The 20,261-nt window shown below is 40.5% G+C and overlaps 1 protein-coding gene across 2 annotated transcripts in view; it reads left to right on the plus strand.

Moving 5' to 3' along the window:
- Positions 1-15,239, plus strand: part of THSD4 (thrombospondin type 1 domain containing 4) — a 1,349,728-nt gene extending 1,334,489 nt beyond the window's left edge. For both annotated transcript variants that reach the window (XM_069765881.1, XM_069765883.1), the window contains 3 exons: positions 7,880-8,059; positions 13,121-13,265; positions 14,659-15,239. In XM_069765881.1, the coding sequence (XP_069621982.1) occupies positions 7,880-8,059; positions 13,121-13,265; positions 14,659-14,801 (468 nt within the window). In that variant the 3' untranslated portion in view covers positions 14,802-15,239. The remainder of the gene's footprint in view (positions 1-7,879; positions 8,060-13,120; positions 13,266-14,658) is intronic.
- Positions 15,240-20,261: the final 5,022 nt, after the last annotated feature.

The following is a 20,261-nucleotide window of genomic DNA, read 5'->3' on the forward strand; positions in this document are numbered from 1 at the left end:
GTCTCTCACGCCCTCATTAGCTTTTTGTTTGCAACTGAAGAATCGTATTTTAGCTTTGCTGCTGACCGTGGTTTCAAATGTAGCTTTTAATCCAGCAAATATGCGTTCAACAGTGCCTTTTAGATCAGCTGCCCATGCTGTGACTTCTCGCTTAGCATGGCCACTTAACTGCATCATCAGGAGACTAACACGCTGAACTTCACCCACAGGGAACATGTCAAAATGGGCCAGCATCTTTTCTCTGAAATCGTCAAGGGTATTAGGCTCACCTTCATACATTGGAAGCCATGGGCCACCCGGGGTATATGGCATCAGCACCGGCATGATGGGCGCCACTCCTTGCACCGCTGCGCTGCCAGACTCTCTATTGACACTCTGTCTTTCAGCTGCATTAGCGTTGCCGAGTGCTGCGGCGTCTCCGTGCTGCGACATACTGTGCCCCCTTAGTTAATCCGGACCCTTCCGGTCCTCCGCTTCCGTCGGGATAGTGTAGATTCGTTCCGCTGTGCAGCAGGATCGATTTTCCCCTTGCTCTGATGTCAGAGCGCTCAGCTTGGTGCCGCCCACAATGACACGCCCCCTGCTGCTCCCACCCACCGCGCTCTGTAATGGCGGATTCTGAAGTTTTTCAGTTAGACTGGGGCTCAGGTGATGGCGTAGCTCAATTAACAGTCTCGTGCCTAACAGTTATGAAGTGATTACCTCAGGGGATGGCGGCCATCTTTACTCCATTATAACCAATGGGGAAAAGTCACTTTCAATAGTTTTCAATGGGGAATGGATTTTTCTTTAATAAAGTCAATTTTCAAGATTTTTCATCCCAGTTTTCACAGTTTTGGGCTCCAATCACGGCACACAATACCCGGTATACGGGCTGGCTAGATCCTGTTCGTGACGCCAATTGTGACGCCCAAGAGACCGGGATACCCAGCACCGGACCAATGGAGTCTGTCTCTTGAGGGGGATGTCACGGGTGGCTTGACCCGGTGCTGTGGCCTCAGGCAATGCACAGTGTAAGGGGTATCATGAGGGGACAGGCACTTACTTGATCAGCAGCAGGTTCTCCCAGTGGTGACGATCCTGATCCTGGATAGATGGCTATTGTCCAAATGAAAGACTGAGGCACTGAAACGTTTAACCAGTTTACTTTAACATAAAAGGATTTACAACCAGTCCTGTCACCGGAGTCTGTATGGGAACTCTGAGTTACTTTGACCCTGCCGGGGTCTTCGCCTCTTATTGTGCGCAATTTCTGTGTGGCCCTGCTGCTGTATGTGAACTGGCTGCCGGCCCAATCTGTCCCCTCCGGGTCCTGGTTCGACGGGCAACCCGAGTCCTTTTATCGGTTTACCCCCTCTGGGAGTACCGCTGAACTCTGTGTCTGTTGCTGCATCCGACCCTAGTGAAGCTGATATCACCTCACGTTTTTCCGGTTGCTGTATTATATATAATGAATACAGCCACGGATCCGGTATCCGTCTTTGCGCCTGTTCTGGGTAGTGATTAATGCTACCCTGTTCTCACAATGTCCTTTTTCTCTATCCCTCTTCTCCTCAGGCCGGTGATTTAGGCCTGGTAACAGTCACAGGGCTGTTAGAAATTCAGCTGTATGACCTCTCACTATCAGCTCCTTGGCCCAACTGCCATTTCTTCTCTCAGACCAGAATGGATCAAGGGGAGTCTCTGGAGCTCCCCCTTCTGGCCGGATGTGGTAGTGCAGTCTTGCTATTTTAGTATTTGTACTTACTGTCAGTAACTATTTTTGTGGCAAATACCCCTAGGGGTGCCACACATATGAAGGTCCTGGAGTGGCCTAGCCAGTCTCCAGATCTCAACCCCATAGAAAACCTTTGGAGGAAGTTGAAAGTCCATGTTGCCCAGCGACAGGCCCAAAACATCACTACTCTAGAGGAGATCTGCATAGAGGAATGGGCCAACATACCACCGACAGTGTGTGCCAACTTTGTGAAGACTTAAAAAAATGTTTGACTTCTGTCATTGCCAACAAAGGCTATATAACAAAATATTGAGGTGAACTTTTGTTAATGACCAAATACTTATTTTAAACAGCAAGAGCACAAGAAGAGGATTCAGAGATCCTCCAAAAATTAGAAAAAACAGCAAAACGAGGCAGACATGCTTACCTGCCTAGGCCTCTAAACAAATGCATTATCAGGATGCAGTGGACCCATGTGGTTAAGATGGAGACTACACAAGTGCAGCATAACCGATGAGGCAGCCACTCTCAACCTACCAAACTAATGGAGGGGGTGGCTGCTTGGCACATTGCTGCACATAAAAGACTTGCATGTGGCGCTGTTCACACAATGGAGATGCACAGCATCCAGGCAGGCCTAGTAGTGACACCCTTATATTAGATCAGGTGGGCCTGCAGTTGGGCCCATTTTTGTCTTGTAAACTGTGGTGTCTGTTCACATGGGGTGCATATGGATAGCGCTGGGCAGGCCCGCCTGATCTAATAGAAGGGTGTCAATAAATCTTGCCAAATCAGACAAAGTGATTTTCTGGATTTGTTTTCTCATTTTAACTCTCATAGTTGTGGTCTACCTATGATGTAAATTACAGGCCTCTCTCATGTTTTCAAGTGGGAAAACTTGCACAATTGGTAGTTGACTAAATACTTTTTCCCCAGTGTAACTATAGGGTTAGCAATGGATTACTAAGCCGTGGGCTTGATGTCACCTATGGGTTTGAACCGTGGGCTTCATGTGAACCCCACAAATATTAACCGCGCTTGCCACCGCTACAGGGCAAGTGGGAAGAGCTGGGCAAAGCGTCAGAATTGGCGCATCTCATAGATGTGCCTTTTCTGGGCAGCCTACGGGCTGCTATTTTTAGGTTGGGAGGGGCCAATATCCATGGCCCCTTACCAGCCTGAGAATACCAGCCCCCAGCTCTCTGCTTTAGCAAGGTTGGTTGTCAAATTGAGGGTGACCCCACAGCATTTTTAAAAATAATTTATTTAAATAATTAAAAAGTACAGCATTGGGACCCCTCTATTTTTGATAACTAGCCTTGCTGAAGCAGACCGCTAAGGGTTGCAGCCTCCAGCTGTGAGTTTTGCCTGGCTGGTTAACAAAAAATACAGGGAACCCACACCGGGTTTTTTTTTTTACATTATTTATTTACAGCACAGGAGCGGCTGATGAATGCTCCCATCCGCCGCTTCTGCTCTCGCTGTTATTAACGGCAGCAGGTGTTGGATGATGGGAGTAATTATCCCACCAGCTGACACCAGTGACCAGAGGTAAACTTTATACCTCCGATCACAGCTGAGCTCTCACGCTGTGTTTTGTCAGTGTGGGATCCGCGGCTCTCTGACCGGCGGGGATGATTTCACCGCTGATCAGAAGCAGTGTTTGCCATGCTGTCTTGCACATTACATTGCAGCAAACACTAGATGTTTGGGCCCCCGTTCAAGTGAATGGGGTCTGGGTTTGGGTTCGGGTACTGTTCTGGTACCCGAACCCGAACTTTTTGTAACTGTTTGGCCGAACCCGCCGGACCCGAACCTCCAGGTGTCTGCTCATCTCTAGCTAGGTGTAAACAGTCCTGAAAAAATCAGCTTCTTCCATGTATTACATGCAAGGGCTTTCAGGAGAAATGTATATTTAATTTCTATGTGGATTGCAGCTAAGGTGTGTTTCAGATGCTAAATGCCACAATTGCTTAACTTAAAGAAAAGTCCACCAGAGTGGAGCTGGATTCATTTTGATCAAGACTTGGTATAGATGGCAATAATACTGCACAAACAGTAGCACTAAAGATGGGATATGATCCTATTCTTGGAAATGCGGAAAGCTTCATGAAAGTGTTTCCTGTTGTGATTAGTGTCTAAGGGGTAACATTTCTACTAAGAGTAAGTGACATGCCTCACATGCCAGGGTAAGAGGCTTATAAGCCATGCAATGTTTTCTGGAAAATTAAATATGCAAATTGTCTCTTAAAAGAGGAATATGACTTGAACTCTAGTGCCATCTATTGAAAGTATAAATCCTAAAAGTCAATCAACCCTTTAATAAGCCTTGTCACATGACTTAAGTTAAACATCAAACCATCTATGGGCCATGCATTACTCCTCTGGAAAATTAAATATGCAAATTGTCTCTTCAAAGAAGAAGAGGACTTGAACTCTAGTGTGATCTACTAGAAGCATCAGTCTTAAAAGTCAATATTGATCCTTTTTATTATTTCTTTTTGATATTTAATTTCTCAATAGTTGGCCCATAACTCTCCTTATCCTGGCATGTCAGGCATGTCACTGTCTATAAGTAAAAATGTTACCACTAAGGCTACTTTCACACTTCCATCGGTACGGGCCCGTCGCAATGTGTCGGGCCGACGTACCGACAGACGTTGTGAAAATAACTGCACGACATGGGCAGCGAATGCAGTTTTTCAACGTATCCGCTGCCCATTCTGCAGTCCGGGGAGGAGGGGGCGGAGTTTCGGCCGCGCATGCACGGTCGAAAATGGTGGACACGACACACAAAAAAAGTCACATGGAACTTTTTTGTGCCAACGGTCCACCAAAACACGACGCATCCGTCGCACGACGGATGCGATGTGTGGCCATACGTCGCAATGCGTCGCTAATGCAAGTCTATGGAGAAAAAACGCATCCTGCGAGCAACTTTGCAGGATGCGTTTTTTTCTCCAAAACGACGCACTGTGATGTTGGCCAAACAACGGAAGTGTGAAAGTAGCCTTAGACCCCATTCAGAGGCCTCTCATACAGTAAAACAAGATCAAATGCATTGTACTCATGAGGGGCAACACCCTGCAACACGTTTATGCAAATTGAGATTCTGGTTTGGCTTTTATCCTAAGTCATGTGACAAGGCTCTTTAAAGAGTTGATATTGACGTTTATGATTGAAACTTTCAATAGGTGGCACTAGAGGTCTTTTTGCCTACTGTTCTGATGACACCTATTTTACCTGATCTATGGCACCCCTACATACAGCGTTATTCTGACCACATGCACAGTGCCTAATACACACAGATACAATACTGATGTATATTCAGTTATTCACAGTGTAAGTGTTTTAAAAATAAAATAACCTTCACAAAATATTATTATTGTATAAATCCAAAACAATTTGGGCAAAAACTGTACTTTGATGACAGATTCTGTTTAAATAAACCCCCATTCCTGTCTTTAAAAATAAAATGTGCCTTTAAAGTTGGTTGCTTTAAGTCTTCAAGGCTATATTTGTGCAGATGGTCTCTTTTTGGAGAGTGGAGCTTATAAATAATGTATTCAATTAGACAACACATTTGCTGTTATGTAGGATTCGAAAAAGTCAGTGCAAAATGTTATTCTTGTATTGCTGACATTATAAATACTTCATGGCTCGAAGGGCTGGAAATTCTGCCATGTACTCCAATAGCATTATGACTTCCTAATCCTGTATGAACACTGGATTCGGTTAAAAAAAATGTATTAATAATTTTATTATTGTATTATTCTGAACAGTTCTTTTCTATATGCAAGACACACAATAGACTTTTCTAGGGAACAGAGCAATGTATGCAGGGCTACAAATGCTACAGTACAATGTGGCACTGTTAATATCAAAGACTTTAAGAGTCAGGACAATAAACACTGATGTTTTTTCCCAAGCTCATTGTCTTCCATTAATTAGAATGAAAATGAGCTAATTTGCATACATTTGTCCCTGGGATCATTGCTTGTGGGATTCTCTGTGAAAGCGTGATCTCCACAAGGAGAATCTGAATACCTGAGAACAGTAATTAGGATATTATACTAACCATACCAACAGTCATTTATAAACGGTAAAATGCTGGTCAGTTAGTTTTGTAAGAGTTTTCATCTTATGTATTTCTTGTTGATTACCGTATATTGTTTATATATTATGGGCAGATAAGCAATTTGCTGAGAATTTTTTTTAAAAACCTCAGAAACCCGGAAGCATCTTCCCAGTTCGTTTTTTTCCAAAAAATTGACAATAAACCAGCAAATTATTTTAGAGGCTGTCCAGCCCTAGACTACAAGTCTGCAGTCACAAACTGTGTACTGTTAGAACTCACCGGTGCGGGGAGCAGGCCATAGTATGTCCACAAGTGTGTGATTTGAATTCTTCAGTCCACATTCCAACTAGACGTGTCCGGCCTTGCTCAACTGACTTGCGTGGAGAGAGGCTGCACACGTCTAGTCTGCATGTGACCGCATGTATGCAAATCGCATATTTGCAATCGGACACCTGGCACCAGCATTGGAGAATCCTCACAGTTTGGAGTGCGTGATGTGAAGATTCACAGGTCTCCAGTCACGGAGAGTGACTGCAGAATTATAGCCTATTGCCGGAGAACAGTTAACCTCTTTTTACCCTACAGTACAATCATTTTTTTCACAAAAAAGTATTTTAAAAGTTATTATAAGCAGCATTACAATTCTTTTATATCACCCAAATATGTAGAGAATGTAAGTAATAGGATTTGCATTTAGACTCCTTTTTCGAAAAAGACAATTTCCAATAATTAAACATACCTGCTGCTTGTACTGAGGATTGAATATGTTTATCTTTGTTTATACCATGAAATACTAATAAAACATCATTGCGCTTTTTGGTCTTCTGTTATAAAAATCCATTACATTATAAAACAACATGACGTGAGAAGGTATGGTAATAAATGTATAATATATGGGCTTGCAAATTCCTACACATGCACAATGATCCTTATGTACTTTACTAACTTAAATAAAATCTTAAGTAAGATATATTTTTTTTTTTAAATAGTTTTACTTCTTCTGTCCAAATATTTTACTAGCCAGATGTTCAATAAGTTTTGTGTTACATAAAATATCACATCTTTCAGGTTATTTCTAAAGGGGCCTCTGAAAATGACCCTTTATCTGATCGGTGCTATAAGCAACTTCTCCGATTTACTTTGCCTTAGTTTTAATAAATGTCTCCTCGCAACTCAAGAAAAGCTGAACTGAAAAGAATAGTCTCCAGCAAGTTGGAAAATCGCCTCATAATAAACCAACCATTTCCTAGCATTGCCAGCATGTTTAGGTCTCAGGAAAGGAACAAGCCAGGCTGACTTCTATTGCTGGCCCGACAATATGAGTGTGGCAACAGTTATTTTCCTAGTTTTATTCAGCTAGTTTGCATCCTTTTTTTTTGCCCCAAGGAGTGTTGCCTATAAGTATGTCTCCATGTACCAACTGGGTCTCTGCAAAGAGAGCAATTACCCCCAGAGGAAAATTGTGATATTAGAATAAAGATATTTATTTACAGGTCTTAAAATATATTTCTTGGGAAATGTAAAAAAAATATTGTAAATTTGAGGAGTGACTCTGGAAAACTGGAAACCGTTATTTATTAATTAATTTAATAGCAAAATTGACAAGAATTCGACAATGTTTGGAATTTTGCTGTGAAAAACTGGATGAATTATTTAATTTGTATAATGAGTCCAGATGGAAACAGAAAGTTATACCACAATAAATCCTGTTTCCATCCCAAGGCATAACCTAAAAAAAAAAAATCAGTTTTAACTACAGATTTGACGTGTCAGAACCCTTTTTCCACTTCCATATGTTGCCATACCCATGATTCCTACAGTTCTACTCTACTAGTTGAAAAGAGCAAGGCTGTATTGTCATGGCACACAACCTATATTGCTGTTTATCTTTATCTAGATGGGAAGTTGAAGAAATTGTTATATCTGTATATGTCATGATAATATTGTATGTCATGGTGATATTTATCTTAATCTAGATACCCATGCTGGACTAATAAACTATATGAATATATGATAAACCACCTTTTTCTGCTGTCAGATTCACAGTGTGCTGTTTAATAACCTATAAATTTATACCTTTATAGTGCTCTGTCGAATGTGGAAGTGGAACCCAGCAGAGAGATGTCATTTGTATTCACAAAGCGTCTGAAGGTTTTACAGTGGTGAAGCCACAAGAGTGTTCCTACCTGGAGCGGCCTCCCAATCAGCAGTCGTGCATTCTCAAGTCCTGTGGTGCAAAATGGTTCTTCACTGATTGGAGTGCGGTAGGTTATTGTAAAGTATTTACATTTGCAAGCATGCTTATAGTTTATATACACTGCTTGCGCAGAATGAGCTCCAGGTGTTCTTCAGTAAATGGCAAGCATATCATTGAATTGAGATTTCAATTTTCACAAGCACCATTTTATTGAAGACCGCCGGGAGATCAGTCTGTGCAAGCGTTGCCCGTGGTAAGGATTGTGTCGGCGCGAACTTTCAAGCAGGAGATAGATCACAAAGCAGTGACATGTCATACAGACCCCAGTCATCACAAACAGCTCGTATTGTGCTTTACACCTGGTCCCACTGGTGCCCAGCCTTATGTCCCCCTCCCCCATTGGGAAGCTACATCATTGTGGCCAGCGCACATAGCCAATCATTTCCTGTACCTGGCTTAACTTGACATAGCGATGTTTGAAAAAGACCCAGGCTGTGTCGAATTGTAACCTAACGCTTACCCATTTCTCTACCCATCATCACTTGTTTTTGATATTCAACGGTGTGATGAATGATGATTCCATATTAAAATAAAATCGATCACTTTTGCTATCTTCTGAGAGTGTGGTTGAATATCTTAGACTTGACTATTTGGAATTCTCCAGTTTGCCCGTCACCCCTCTTATTTGTTGAGTGTGCACTTTTTCAGAGGCGCTTTGGTAGGAAAACCTGAACTCAGCAGCCTTACAGCATGTATGAGGATACTGGTCAGGAGATCGGCGCCCAGTCCATGCACTGCTGTGCGAGCACAGACCGATAGCACCATTTCAAAAATTAAACTGCCATAATAATAATAAAGATGTTTCCCAATCATATGTACCCACTTGCATCAATAATTTCCCACCCCCCTTCCAAACCCTAACCAAAATTTATAAGTTACTGGATTATCCTGAGCTGCTGCCTGATGATATAATTGGGCATTTGGTTTTGCAGCAGGTCAGGATCATCCAGTAGCTTATACATTGCTGTTGGGGAGGAGGAAGGTCAGGGGGAAGGTATGACTGTATCATACAATCACGTACTGATATGGTGGACAAACAAATACAAGGACTTGTTATTTACTCACACACCTGAAGTTGCCACCGCGCCCACTACCCAGTCAAGAATAATGGTCATCTCAGCCTGCCCTCCTCTGCCGCCTCAGCCTGCCAACCAAATAAATAAATAAATGGAAGGTGTATATTATTGCATATATAATCACTGGTTATACACTACCAAAAATTAACTATAAATTATAGAAATTAAATACACCTCAAAACTTAACTGATTATATATATATATATATATATATATATATATATAAAGAAAATACATTAAAAAGGAGTCAAGAGTAAAGGGGTGATCACCCCCATTTATTTATTTTACTCACTTTTATAGCAGTAATAATTCCAAAACTCTTTAGGCAATGTCCCCACGGTCAGTAATAGCTACAGGAAAGTAGACACCCTAAGGAACTTATCTAGATGTGTGGTGAGCACTTTAAACCCCAGAATTGCTTGACAGAAGTTTATAATGTAGAGCCATGAAGATAAAAAATCTTATTTTTTCAAAAAAATGATTTTTGCCCCAATTTTTTTTATTTAACCAAGGCTAATAGGTGAAATTTGACCCCAAACGTTGTTGTGCCATTTGTCCTGAGTATGCTGACACCCCATATGCTGGAGTAAACCCCTGTTTGGGTGTATGGCAGAGTTTGGAAGGGAAGGAGCGCAGTTTGACTTTTTCAACGCAGAATTGGCTGGAATTGAGATCGCACGCCATGTCGTGTTTGGAGAGCCCCTGATGTGCCTAAATAGTGGAAACCCCCAATTCTAACTCCAACCCTAACCCCAACACACCCCTAACCATAGCCCCAACACCAACTATAGCACCAACTCTTATCCTAATGGAAAGGTGGAAAAAAATAGATTTTTCTTATTTTATTATTTTTCCCTAATTGAGCGGGTGATAAAGGGGGGTTTGATTTACTATTTTTAGTGGGTTTTTATGTTTGTCAGCTGTCACATGCTAAAAGATCACTTTTTATTGCAAAAAATAGTTTTTGCATCTCCACATTTTGAGAGCTATAATTTTTCCATATTTTGGTCCACAGAGTCATGTGAGGTTTTCTTTTTGCGGGACAAGTCGACGTTTTTATTGGTACCATTTTCGGGCACATGACATTTTTTGATTGCTTTTTATTCCAATTTTTGGGAGGCAGAATGAACAAAACCAGCTATTCATGAATTTCTTTTTGGCGGGGCGTTTATACTTTCCACGTATGGTAAAATTGATAAAGCAGTTGTATTCTTTGGGTCAGTACGGTTACAGCAATACCTCATTTATATCATATTTTTATGTTTTGGCGCTTTTATACAATAAAAACTATTTTATAGAAAAAATAATTATTTTTGCATCGCTTTACTCTGAGGACTAAAACTTTTTTATTTTTCCACTGATGGAGCTGTATGTGGGCTTGTTTTTTGCGGCACAAGATGACATTTTCAGCAGTACCATGTTTATTTATATACGTCTTTTGGATCGCTTGTTATTCCATTTTTATCACGGTATGATGATTAAGTATTTTTTTTAGAGGAACAATTGTATAGGTCGAGTCGTTACGGACGCAAGGATACTTTATATGTGTACCACCAGGGCAGATGGACCACCTGTGCCTTGTTGGAATGTGCAGCAGCCCCCCACCCCATTTGAATCTGCGCAGTAAGCCCCCAGGCCCTGTTTGAATCCATGCAGCAAACAAACCACCCCACCCCTGGGCCCTGTTTGAATCCGTGCAGCAAACAAACCCCCCCACCCCCGGGCCCTGTTTGAATTTGTGCAGGCGCAGCAAACAAACCCCCCCACCCCTGGGCCCTGTTTGAATGTCGGCTAAGCCTAGAGTCAGCTTACGCAGCACGGGCACGCCTCACGGACGGTACTCACTCTGCTCGCCCGCCGCCACCTGTTCATCCGGTCTGAAGAGCAGCTGCAGCAGCCTGCACGTCGACCTTGGCCCGTCCTGCCAGTGCCCCCCATCACCTCGTCCGGTTCCCTCATCGTCCGGTGGTCCCCTGCTGCCGCCTGCCTCTTCTGCTCTGCCGTCCGCAGCCATGTGGCACACCGCATGCTGCTCTGCTCCGGAATGAGGAAGTGGAGCAGGGCAGCGTGCGACGTCACGAACTGGCCCATGATGCATCAGGCCACCGGGGGCGCTTTAAAGGTATAGTGCTCATTTAGGCTGCATTACACGCCACAGTGTTGTTGGTGTAATCGGCACAGTGGCAGCCTGAATAAAATATCAGGGGGGCCCGAGCGGAGCACAGACGGGGGGTGGACAGGGGGGCCCGCGCAAAGCGCAGACCGGGCTGCCAGCATTCTCGGGCCCCCCTTTTTGCTCCTCATCACTGGGCCCCATACTGCAGTAATGCCTGTAATACCCTGATGCCGGCCCTGGCCATGGATTTGATTTACCATTCAAAATCGTGCTGACAGGTTCTCTTTAATTACTTTACTCCATTACTTTTGATGCATCTTTTTTATGCCATTTTTCCTGGGTGTTGGTTACAAGTTTAAGGGCAAATGTTTTTTTTTGGCCTTTCAACACATCAGTGTAGTTTAATTGTGCAGTCTCTCTCTAATTGTAGACTCATCACTTTCACATCTAGAGTCTTGTGAACTAGCTGTAGACCATGACAACATTTTATGGATGTTAGTGACTTCTTTCAGCAACTTCCATTTTCTTCACCCTAAATTGCAGCATTTATGTGGGTAATGACATTCACTGTTGTGAATTCTGCTCTTGGGTTCCCTCCAGTGGTTGTTGGTGGGAATGCAGTTGTCTCTGACTCGCAGTCCTGGCCAGGTGTATCGGATAATTACAATTCTGACTGGGATATTTAGGTGTGCAGTATCCTTTAGCCCTTGCCAGTTGTCAATGTTTCTCTGGAAGTATTGGATCTCTGCCTGGCCTCTCCTGCTTATCTGCCAGTTCAGCAAAGATAAGTGTCTGTTTCTTTTCCTGTGGCACACATGCAGTGTGCTTATTTTCAGTACTGTTCGTTTGTTTTTCTTTTGTCCAGATTAGACTGTGTCTGTGTTTTCTCAGTCTGGTTGGTTTCACTGGAGTTGCAGATATACGCTCCTACATCTTTAGTTAGATGTAGGAAGTTTTTTTGTATTTTCTGCTGTTGATTTTTTGAAGGGTTTTCATACTTACCGCACAGAACTCTGTCCTATCCTGTCCTATCTAGCTAGAGTGGCCTCCTGTGCTAAATCCTGTTTTTTCTGCCTCTGTATGTTTTTTCCTCTCCGACTCACCGCCAATATTCGTGGGGGCTGTCTACCCTTTGGGGATTTTCTCTGAGGCAAGACAGTATTCCAATTTCCATCTTTAGGGGTATTTAGTCCTCCGGCTGTGATGAGGTGTCTAGGTGTGTTAGGTAAACTCCACGGCTACTTCTAGTTGCGGTGTTAAGTTCAGGTTTGCGGTCAGTATAGTGGCCACTTTCTCCAGTGAAAGTTCTCATGCAGCTCCAAGGTCACCGGATCATAACAGTTCACTTATGCATTCAGCACATCTAAAGTCAGAATAATTCTGAGGGGATGCAGTACGACCCAATTTTATACAACACTCAACAAAACACCTGATTGTTGCTTATCTATTTTGTATTGGACATGCTTTACATTTTTCTCTGCAGCGTTTTCTACTATGAATTTTACTGTTGAATTATTTGCCATGACTTGAATAATATTTCTTTGAAAAAAACATTGATATTGTAACAAAATCCCTTTATGTATCAATATTATTATTTTTTTTAATCATAACTGGTTAATATGGTAAAGAGGGAATTTGTTAGTATGGTTCTAGTGTAATAACCTTTTGACGAGCTGCAATAAAAGGTTTCTTAAAGAAAATCACTAGTATGTCCTGGTACGTTCCCTTCTAAGCCATTATGCCTTATGTGTTCTGAATGTGCTTACTATTTCATTATGTGATATATCTTCCTTCCTACCAAAGTATTTGGAAAACTGCAAAGGTTTTAAACATTGGTACAATTTCAGTTAATTTTATGTTCCTCTGTGATATTTAGTGCTCCAAATCTTGTGAAGGCGGTTTCCGGATCCGTGAGGTTCGGTGTTTGGCAGATGACATGTCACACAGTGATAAATGTGAAGCGGAGTTTAAACCAGGGGAAAATGAATCATGCAACACACAGGAGTGCATTCCAGAAATAGGTAATTATATCAGTGTAATATTCTAATGTCTAGGAAATTATTAAAGGGGTATTCTCCAGTTGTCTCTTGAGAAGCACGCACCTTTTCAATCACCTTACTCCCTGCTTTCTGACAGGGTGGGCTCTCCTCCTTGAGTGACCATTTTGGTGAGTAGCATAGCTGAAGTATAAGGCTACTTTCACACATCAGGTTTTTGCCGTCAGGCACAATCCGTTGAATGTTGAAAAAAATTGATACGTCGCAGATTGTGAAAAACTGATGTGACAGATTCGCTTTTTTGACGGATCCGACTAGCATATTCAGATAATTGGATTAAAAAAAATGGAGCATGCTCAGTTTAAAAAAACAGAATCCGGCACCGGAATCCGTCATTTTCCTGATCCGGCACCCTCCAGCTCCCATAGACTTCCACTCCATAGGCTTTTTCGCCAGAGACAAAAACGTTACTGTGTACATTTTTACCAGATGCTGGAAATGACATTTTTGCCGGATCTGGTGAATAACGGACGAAACGTAAGGTCATCCAGCGCAATCCGGTGCTAATACAAGTCTATGGGAAAAAAATGGATCCTGCGGCATCTTTAGACAGATCCAGTTTTTTCAAAATTTGCCGGATTGAGCCTGACGGCGAAAGATGGATGTGTGAAAGTAGCCCAAGAAGAACTCTAAAGCTCAGCACAACTTCTGCTCTAACACATTCAGCCATCAATGGTCTGTTCTGGAGTTTATACTGTTATCACCGTATTTACCCAAAAGATAACAGGGCATTTGAGCAAACACACAGCTCAGTGAAAGCTGTGATTATGAGATGTGTTCTGGGAGAAACCTATGATGTAGGCTGGTGATTGTGCATAATTAATAACAGCAGCTTGTTGGGAGGGGTAGGTAGGTGAGCAGCTAACTACTGTGTAGAAATCAATACACTGAAGAGAGGTGGTTGGAATGCTAGGAGTTAACTTTTCTTCCAGAATGTATAGAATGAAACTACAGAACATTGTTTAAGGGTCTAGGCAAGAGCTAGTTGCTGAACTCCTTGAAACTAGCTGTACACTATCAAAGAGAAAAGCTCTTATTGCAGGAAAATGACAACAGTTAGAAAAAGCAAGTCAATTGTAAACTTGCTAATTTTCATGCTTTCTAACTGATTAAAGCAATTTAATAACTTAAGACTACCCCTTTAAGTCATGAAGTACTACCAAAAGTAAGTACAAAAAATATAGTAAAAATATTTATTATCCATTGTATAACAAGTGTATCCCTACTGTGCAGCTCCCAAACATGGTATAAAAGGTGTCTTATAAATACATTATAACAATATGAAACACATTTCAAAATAACTTTTACATCTCGCACAACTACTTATGTTAATTTTGTCTATTTTTCTTATGAACAGATGAGCAATGCAAAGATAAATACTACAACTGCAATGTGGTGGTACAGGCCAGGCTTTGTGTATATGCCTATTACAAGACTGCTTGTTGTGCCTCCTGTGTGAAAGCGGCCAGTAGGCAATCAGGATTCATGGGACGAAGATAACAACTACTGAACCTTTTGCACAAGACAAGAGGCAATAGCAAAACAGTGACAACTGACTTCCATGCCTCTAGTTGTTTAGTAAAAACTTCTCATTTTGTGCCATGTGGGACTTCAGTACCAGCGAAATAGCTCTTTAAATGGTCACAACTTTTATAGGAATGTTTGACTTTTTTTTTAAATAATCTGAGCGGAGAATTTTTCACACTATTTTGAACTTGACTTTGTGCACACTGTTGGACAATACCCATTCTTCATCATTTAGAAGAGCTAAATAAAGATGGCACAGATTTGGCATTTATTTTTTTATTTGGAATAATTGTGGGTATGTTGTGTTTTGTAAATAATCAAGAAATTGTTGTAGTTTAATTAGATTGGGATGTTGGAATAACAATCTTGTAAATAATGATTTTATATATAAAACGGAAATGCTGCAGTCTTTCTTTTTAGTACGACGCAATATTTGAATATAAATATGTTGGTTTATTGGTAAATGTCTTAAAGGGGTGGTACAGCTAAAAAAAAAAAGACAAGTAAAACATGCAACTTACTCATATACAGTCATTAGTAAATGTCCACCAATATTCGACCATTGTTTTGTATGAAGGGGGCTGGTTGACTAGTTCATGTCAATAGTTAAATAGACACCCTAAGAATGGGGCTGGCTGACTCGCTCATGTCAATAGCTAAACCGACACCCTAAGAATGGGGCTGGCTGACTCGCTCATCTCAAAGCTAAACAAACGCCCTAAAAAGGGATTCGGTAATCTACTGAAATGAGCCGATCAGTCAGCCCCCTTCATGCACAGCACAGGTCGTGTGCAGATACATGAAGCTTTCTGCTGTATTAAGCTGTATTGTGCCTGAAAGTGGCACATCTGTAGACATTTAATAACTGTATGTGATAAAGTTGGATAAACTTTTTTTTATACACCTCTAAAACAAATTTTTCTAGCTGTACACTCCATAATTTGTCCAGATTACATCATGGGACACTGTTTCTATCTTAGAAGCTGCATTGTAACTATTGTATAAACCTATTTTATAAGTATCACATTTACATTAATTTTTTTGAAAAATCTCACTTTCCATTCCTTGTCACATTACATGTGCTCTGTCATTTGCAACTTCTGCTAAAGTTGCATCAACACAAATATTTTTAACCTAGAAATAAAGGATCATTTTTTTAAAGAAGCATTCCTCCCATCAAAGTGTTTAACTTCTTAATATATTGCAGTCGCTATATTATATAAGATTGTGTACTTACAATTGCTTATTTTGATTTTCTACTCAGAAAACTCTGCTATTTTCCATTAGGTCTATGACATTACTTGATTAAAAACAGACTAGCTGAATCCTTCGATGCTCTTTGTAGAAACAGGAAGTCTGCATGAATAATCATTAGAACTACAATTCTATGTCACTGACAAAAGGAAGAAGAGATAAGAGGAAGGGTCAGCAGCTGGGTCAGGAGCTGAAGAGGAGGCTTCCTGTTCTGCAGGATTCAACTAGACTGTTTTTAATCACATGACATGAGAAGGAAAAAGCTGAAAGAAGAGAGAGCAAATAGGGTCTTATCTGGGTAGCAATATAAACAGAAATGTACAAAATGGGCTCACCTGATTCGGTTGTGCACACAATCGCTTAAAGCTGCTGCAAACCCACGAGGAGATAAATGCATAAAAAGAAGAAGCGGATGGGTTGTACTGCGCTGCCGTGAAAGAATGGAGGATGCCAATCCAGTAGTAGGTGGTTACTCATCAACACAATTCACAGCATACAGCTTCTTCATCCTGGTTGTCCTGATAAAGAAGCTGTATGCTTTGAGACGCATTGACAAACCACATACAGGTCCTTCTCAAAAAATTAGCATATAGTGTTAAATTTCATTATTTACCATAATGTAATGATTACAATTAAACTTTCATATATTATAGATTCATTATCCACCAACTGAAATTTGTCAGGTCTTTTATTGTTTTAATAATGATGATTTTGGCATACAACTCCTGATAACCCAAAAAACCTGTCTCAATAAATTAGCATATCAAGAAAAGGTTCTCTAAACGACCTATTACCCTAATCTTCTGAATCAACTAATTAACTCTAAACACATGCAAAAGATACCTGAGGCTTTTATAAACTCCCTGCCTGGTTCATTACTCAAAACCCCCATCATGGGTAAGACTAGCGACCTGACAGATGTCAAGAAGGCCATCATTGACACCCTCAAGCAAGAGGGTAAGACCCAGAAAGAAATTTCTCAACAAATAGGCTGTTCCCAGAGTGCTGAATCAAGGCACCTCAATGGTAAGTCTGTTGGAAGGAAACAATGTGGCAGAAAACGCTGTACAATGAGAAGAGGAGACCGGACCCTGAGGAAGATTGTGGAGAAGGACCGATTCCAGACCTTGGGGAACCTGAGGAAGCAGTGGACTGAGTCTGGTGTGGAAACATCCAGAGCCACCGTGCACAGGCGTGTGCAGGAAATGGGCTACAGGTGCCGCATTCCCCAGGTAAAGCCACTTTTGAACCATAAACAGCGGCAGAGGCGCCTTACCTGGGCTACAGAGAAGCAGCACTGGACTGTTGCTAAGTGGTCCCAAGTACTTTTTTCTGATGAAAGCAAATTTTGCATGTCATTCGGAAATCAAGGTGCCAGAGTCTGGAGGAAGACTGGGGAGAAGGAAATGCCAAAATGCCTGAAGTCCAGTGTCAAGTACCCACAGTCAGTGATGGTGTGGGGTGCCATGTCAGCTGCTTGTGTTGGTCCACTGTGTTTCATCAAGGGCAGGGTCAATGCAGCTAGCTATCAGGTAAGATTTTGGAGCACTTCATGCTTCCATCGGCTGAAATGCTTTATGGAGATGAAGATTTCATTTTTCAGCACGACATGGCACCTGCTCCCAGTGCCAAAACCACTGGTAAATGGTTTACTGACCATGGAATTACTGTGCTCAATTGGCCTGCCAACTCTCCTGACCTGAACCCCATAGAGAATCTGTGGGATATTGTGAAGAGAAAGTTGAGAGACGCAAGACCCAACACTCTGGATGAGCTTAAGGCCGCTATTGAAGCATCCTGGGCCTCCATAACATCTCAGCAGTGTCACAGGCTGATTGCCTCCATGCCACGCCGCATTGAAGCAGTCATTTCTGCCAAAGGATTCCCGACCAAGTATTGAGTGCATAACTGAACATTATTATTTGTTGGTTTTTTTGTTTGTTATTAAAAAACACTTTTATTTGATTGGATGGGTGAAATATGCTAATTTATTGAGACAGGTTTTTTGGGTTATCAGGAGTTGTATGCCAAAATCATCAGTATTAAAACAATAAAAGACCTGACAAATTTCAGTTGGTGGATAATGAATCTATAATATATGAAAGTTTAATTGTAATCATTACATTATGGTAAATAATGAAATTTAACACTATATGCTAATTTTTTGAGAAGGACCTGTACTACTGGATTGGTATCCTCCATTTCATCATGTGATGTCATACATAATGAAAACTAGAAGAATTATCTGGGTAAAATGAGTAATTGTAAGCACACAGTGCTATATAATATGATGACTATATACATCCTGTCTGTTACACTAGAACCCCACAGATAGTGAGGAGTGAACAGAAAAAGCACAAAAATGAGAGGGTTTTTTTTTCCAATGAGTAACAATTTATTAAATGTTTAATGAAAACAAACCTTAAATATAAAAACATAGTGACCTCAGATGTGAGAGACACTGTTGGCTATGGACACCTCTAAACGCACCCTGCTGGTATACTACATCACAGTGTCCCTCCACACACCCAGTAAGTACACGTTGAGAGGTTCACTGTCTGCATCCATTGTGTTACATTTTGCTAGTTGTGGTTCAATTGGTTTAAACAAGAGGGACTTGCTGACCCATAGCTCCAACACTTAGGGCATTCTATGTGCAATACAATTTGCCATTCATACTCTATATTAAATTTGGGAATACAACTTTACTTTACCCCAGCATAAGCACTTTATTTAACTGCGTTGTTTTGCTTCTAGCGTGAATAATTACTAATAGGCTGCTCACCTCTTTTAATTTTTATAATATTTTATATAAATTCACTGGGATGTAGTATACCAGCAGGGTGTGTTTAAAGGTGTTCGTAGCCAACAGTGTCTCTCACATCTGAGGTCACTATATTTTTTATATTTTAGGTTTGTTCTCATTAAATATTTAATAAATTGTTACTCACTGGTAAAAGTCCTCTCGTATTTGTGCTTTTTCTGTTCGCTCCTCACTATCTGTAGGATTCTAGTGTAAAGGACGGGATATATATATATATATATATATATATATATATATATATATATATATATATGCTTGTCAAGTACATGACTTTTTGGGATTATTGATTGATATAATAATATGATGACTGCAATATATTAAGAGGATAAAAACTTTGATGCTTCTTTAAACAGATTGAATATCACTACAAATTGCAAGCTAAGTTACATCCTAATGTCGTTATATAAAATACTAATTCTGCACTTTTTTTTAACTAGTGACCCCCTAATAACTTTTGAATTGTCTTCACGTGAACCCGAGCTACAATTTTTACTGTTTGGTGAAATCTACAATCTACTAAATTACATTGACATGTTTACTTTTCAAGTTGTCACATAAAAACTATAAAAAGTGTATCAAAATATTTGTATTTCCCTTTTAATGGTTAATTTTTTAATGTTGATATTATAAAAAAAAACATTTATTTTTGACAAAAATTCAAGATGTTTTATGAGGTAAGAAAAAAATGTCCGCTTTTCTTCAGAAGAAGCTCTGCTGTTATCCCTGGACCATAACTGGTAATGAAAATAAATGCATACAACCATACCAGAGACATATCCCACACGGAAGAGCGGCACTGTTTTTGGAAAAAATGCAGACTTTTTTTTCTCATCTTATAAAACCATTTTAACTGATTTTCTGTTTCTGGACTTATATCTATTTAATGCAGATGTAAAAAAAAATATAAAGTTTACCTAAAAAACTGTGGACTTTTTCATTGAAGACAAGCTGAATTGGCTAGCTCAAATGAAAAAAAAAAATTAGTTTGTTTGATGATTGTATCAGTCATGACTAGAAGTCTTTCTTAACCCTCCGTCACATACAATATTCGGACTAACGAGTTCACATACAATGTGCCTGTCAGGCGCCTGCTGGAAAAATACCTATAATATCTAATGTTTGCAATTTCAGTGCTCTAAAAGTGATCAGTGACCTTCATAGGGATGTAATAAAAGAGACTACACATAATCAGTTGCAAAAAAAAACATTTACTTAACATAAAACTAATAACTATGAAATACAAACTTTTCAAAACTCCCGCCAAATAGTCCCCAGTTCGACTCTCTCAAAAAAATGTACAAAGAAAATTTTTGAACACAAACTTAATTTTAAGGTACCTTAAGTACTATTAAAAA

Source organism: Ranitomeya imitator, chromosome 4 (genome assembly GCF_032444005.1).
Source record: "Ranitomeya imitator isolate aRanImi1 chromosome 4, aRanImi1.pri, whole genome shotgun sequence".
NCBI classification, from domain to species: Eukaryota; Metazoa; Chordata; class Amphibia; order Anura; family Dendrobatidae; genus Ranitomeya; species Ranitomeya imitator.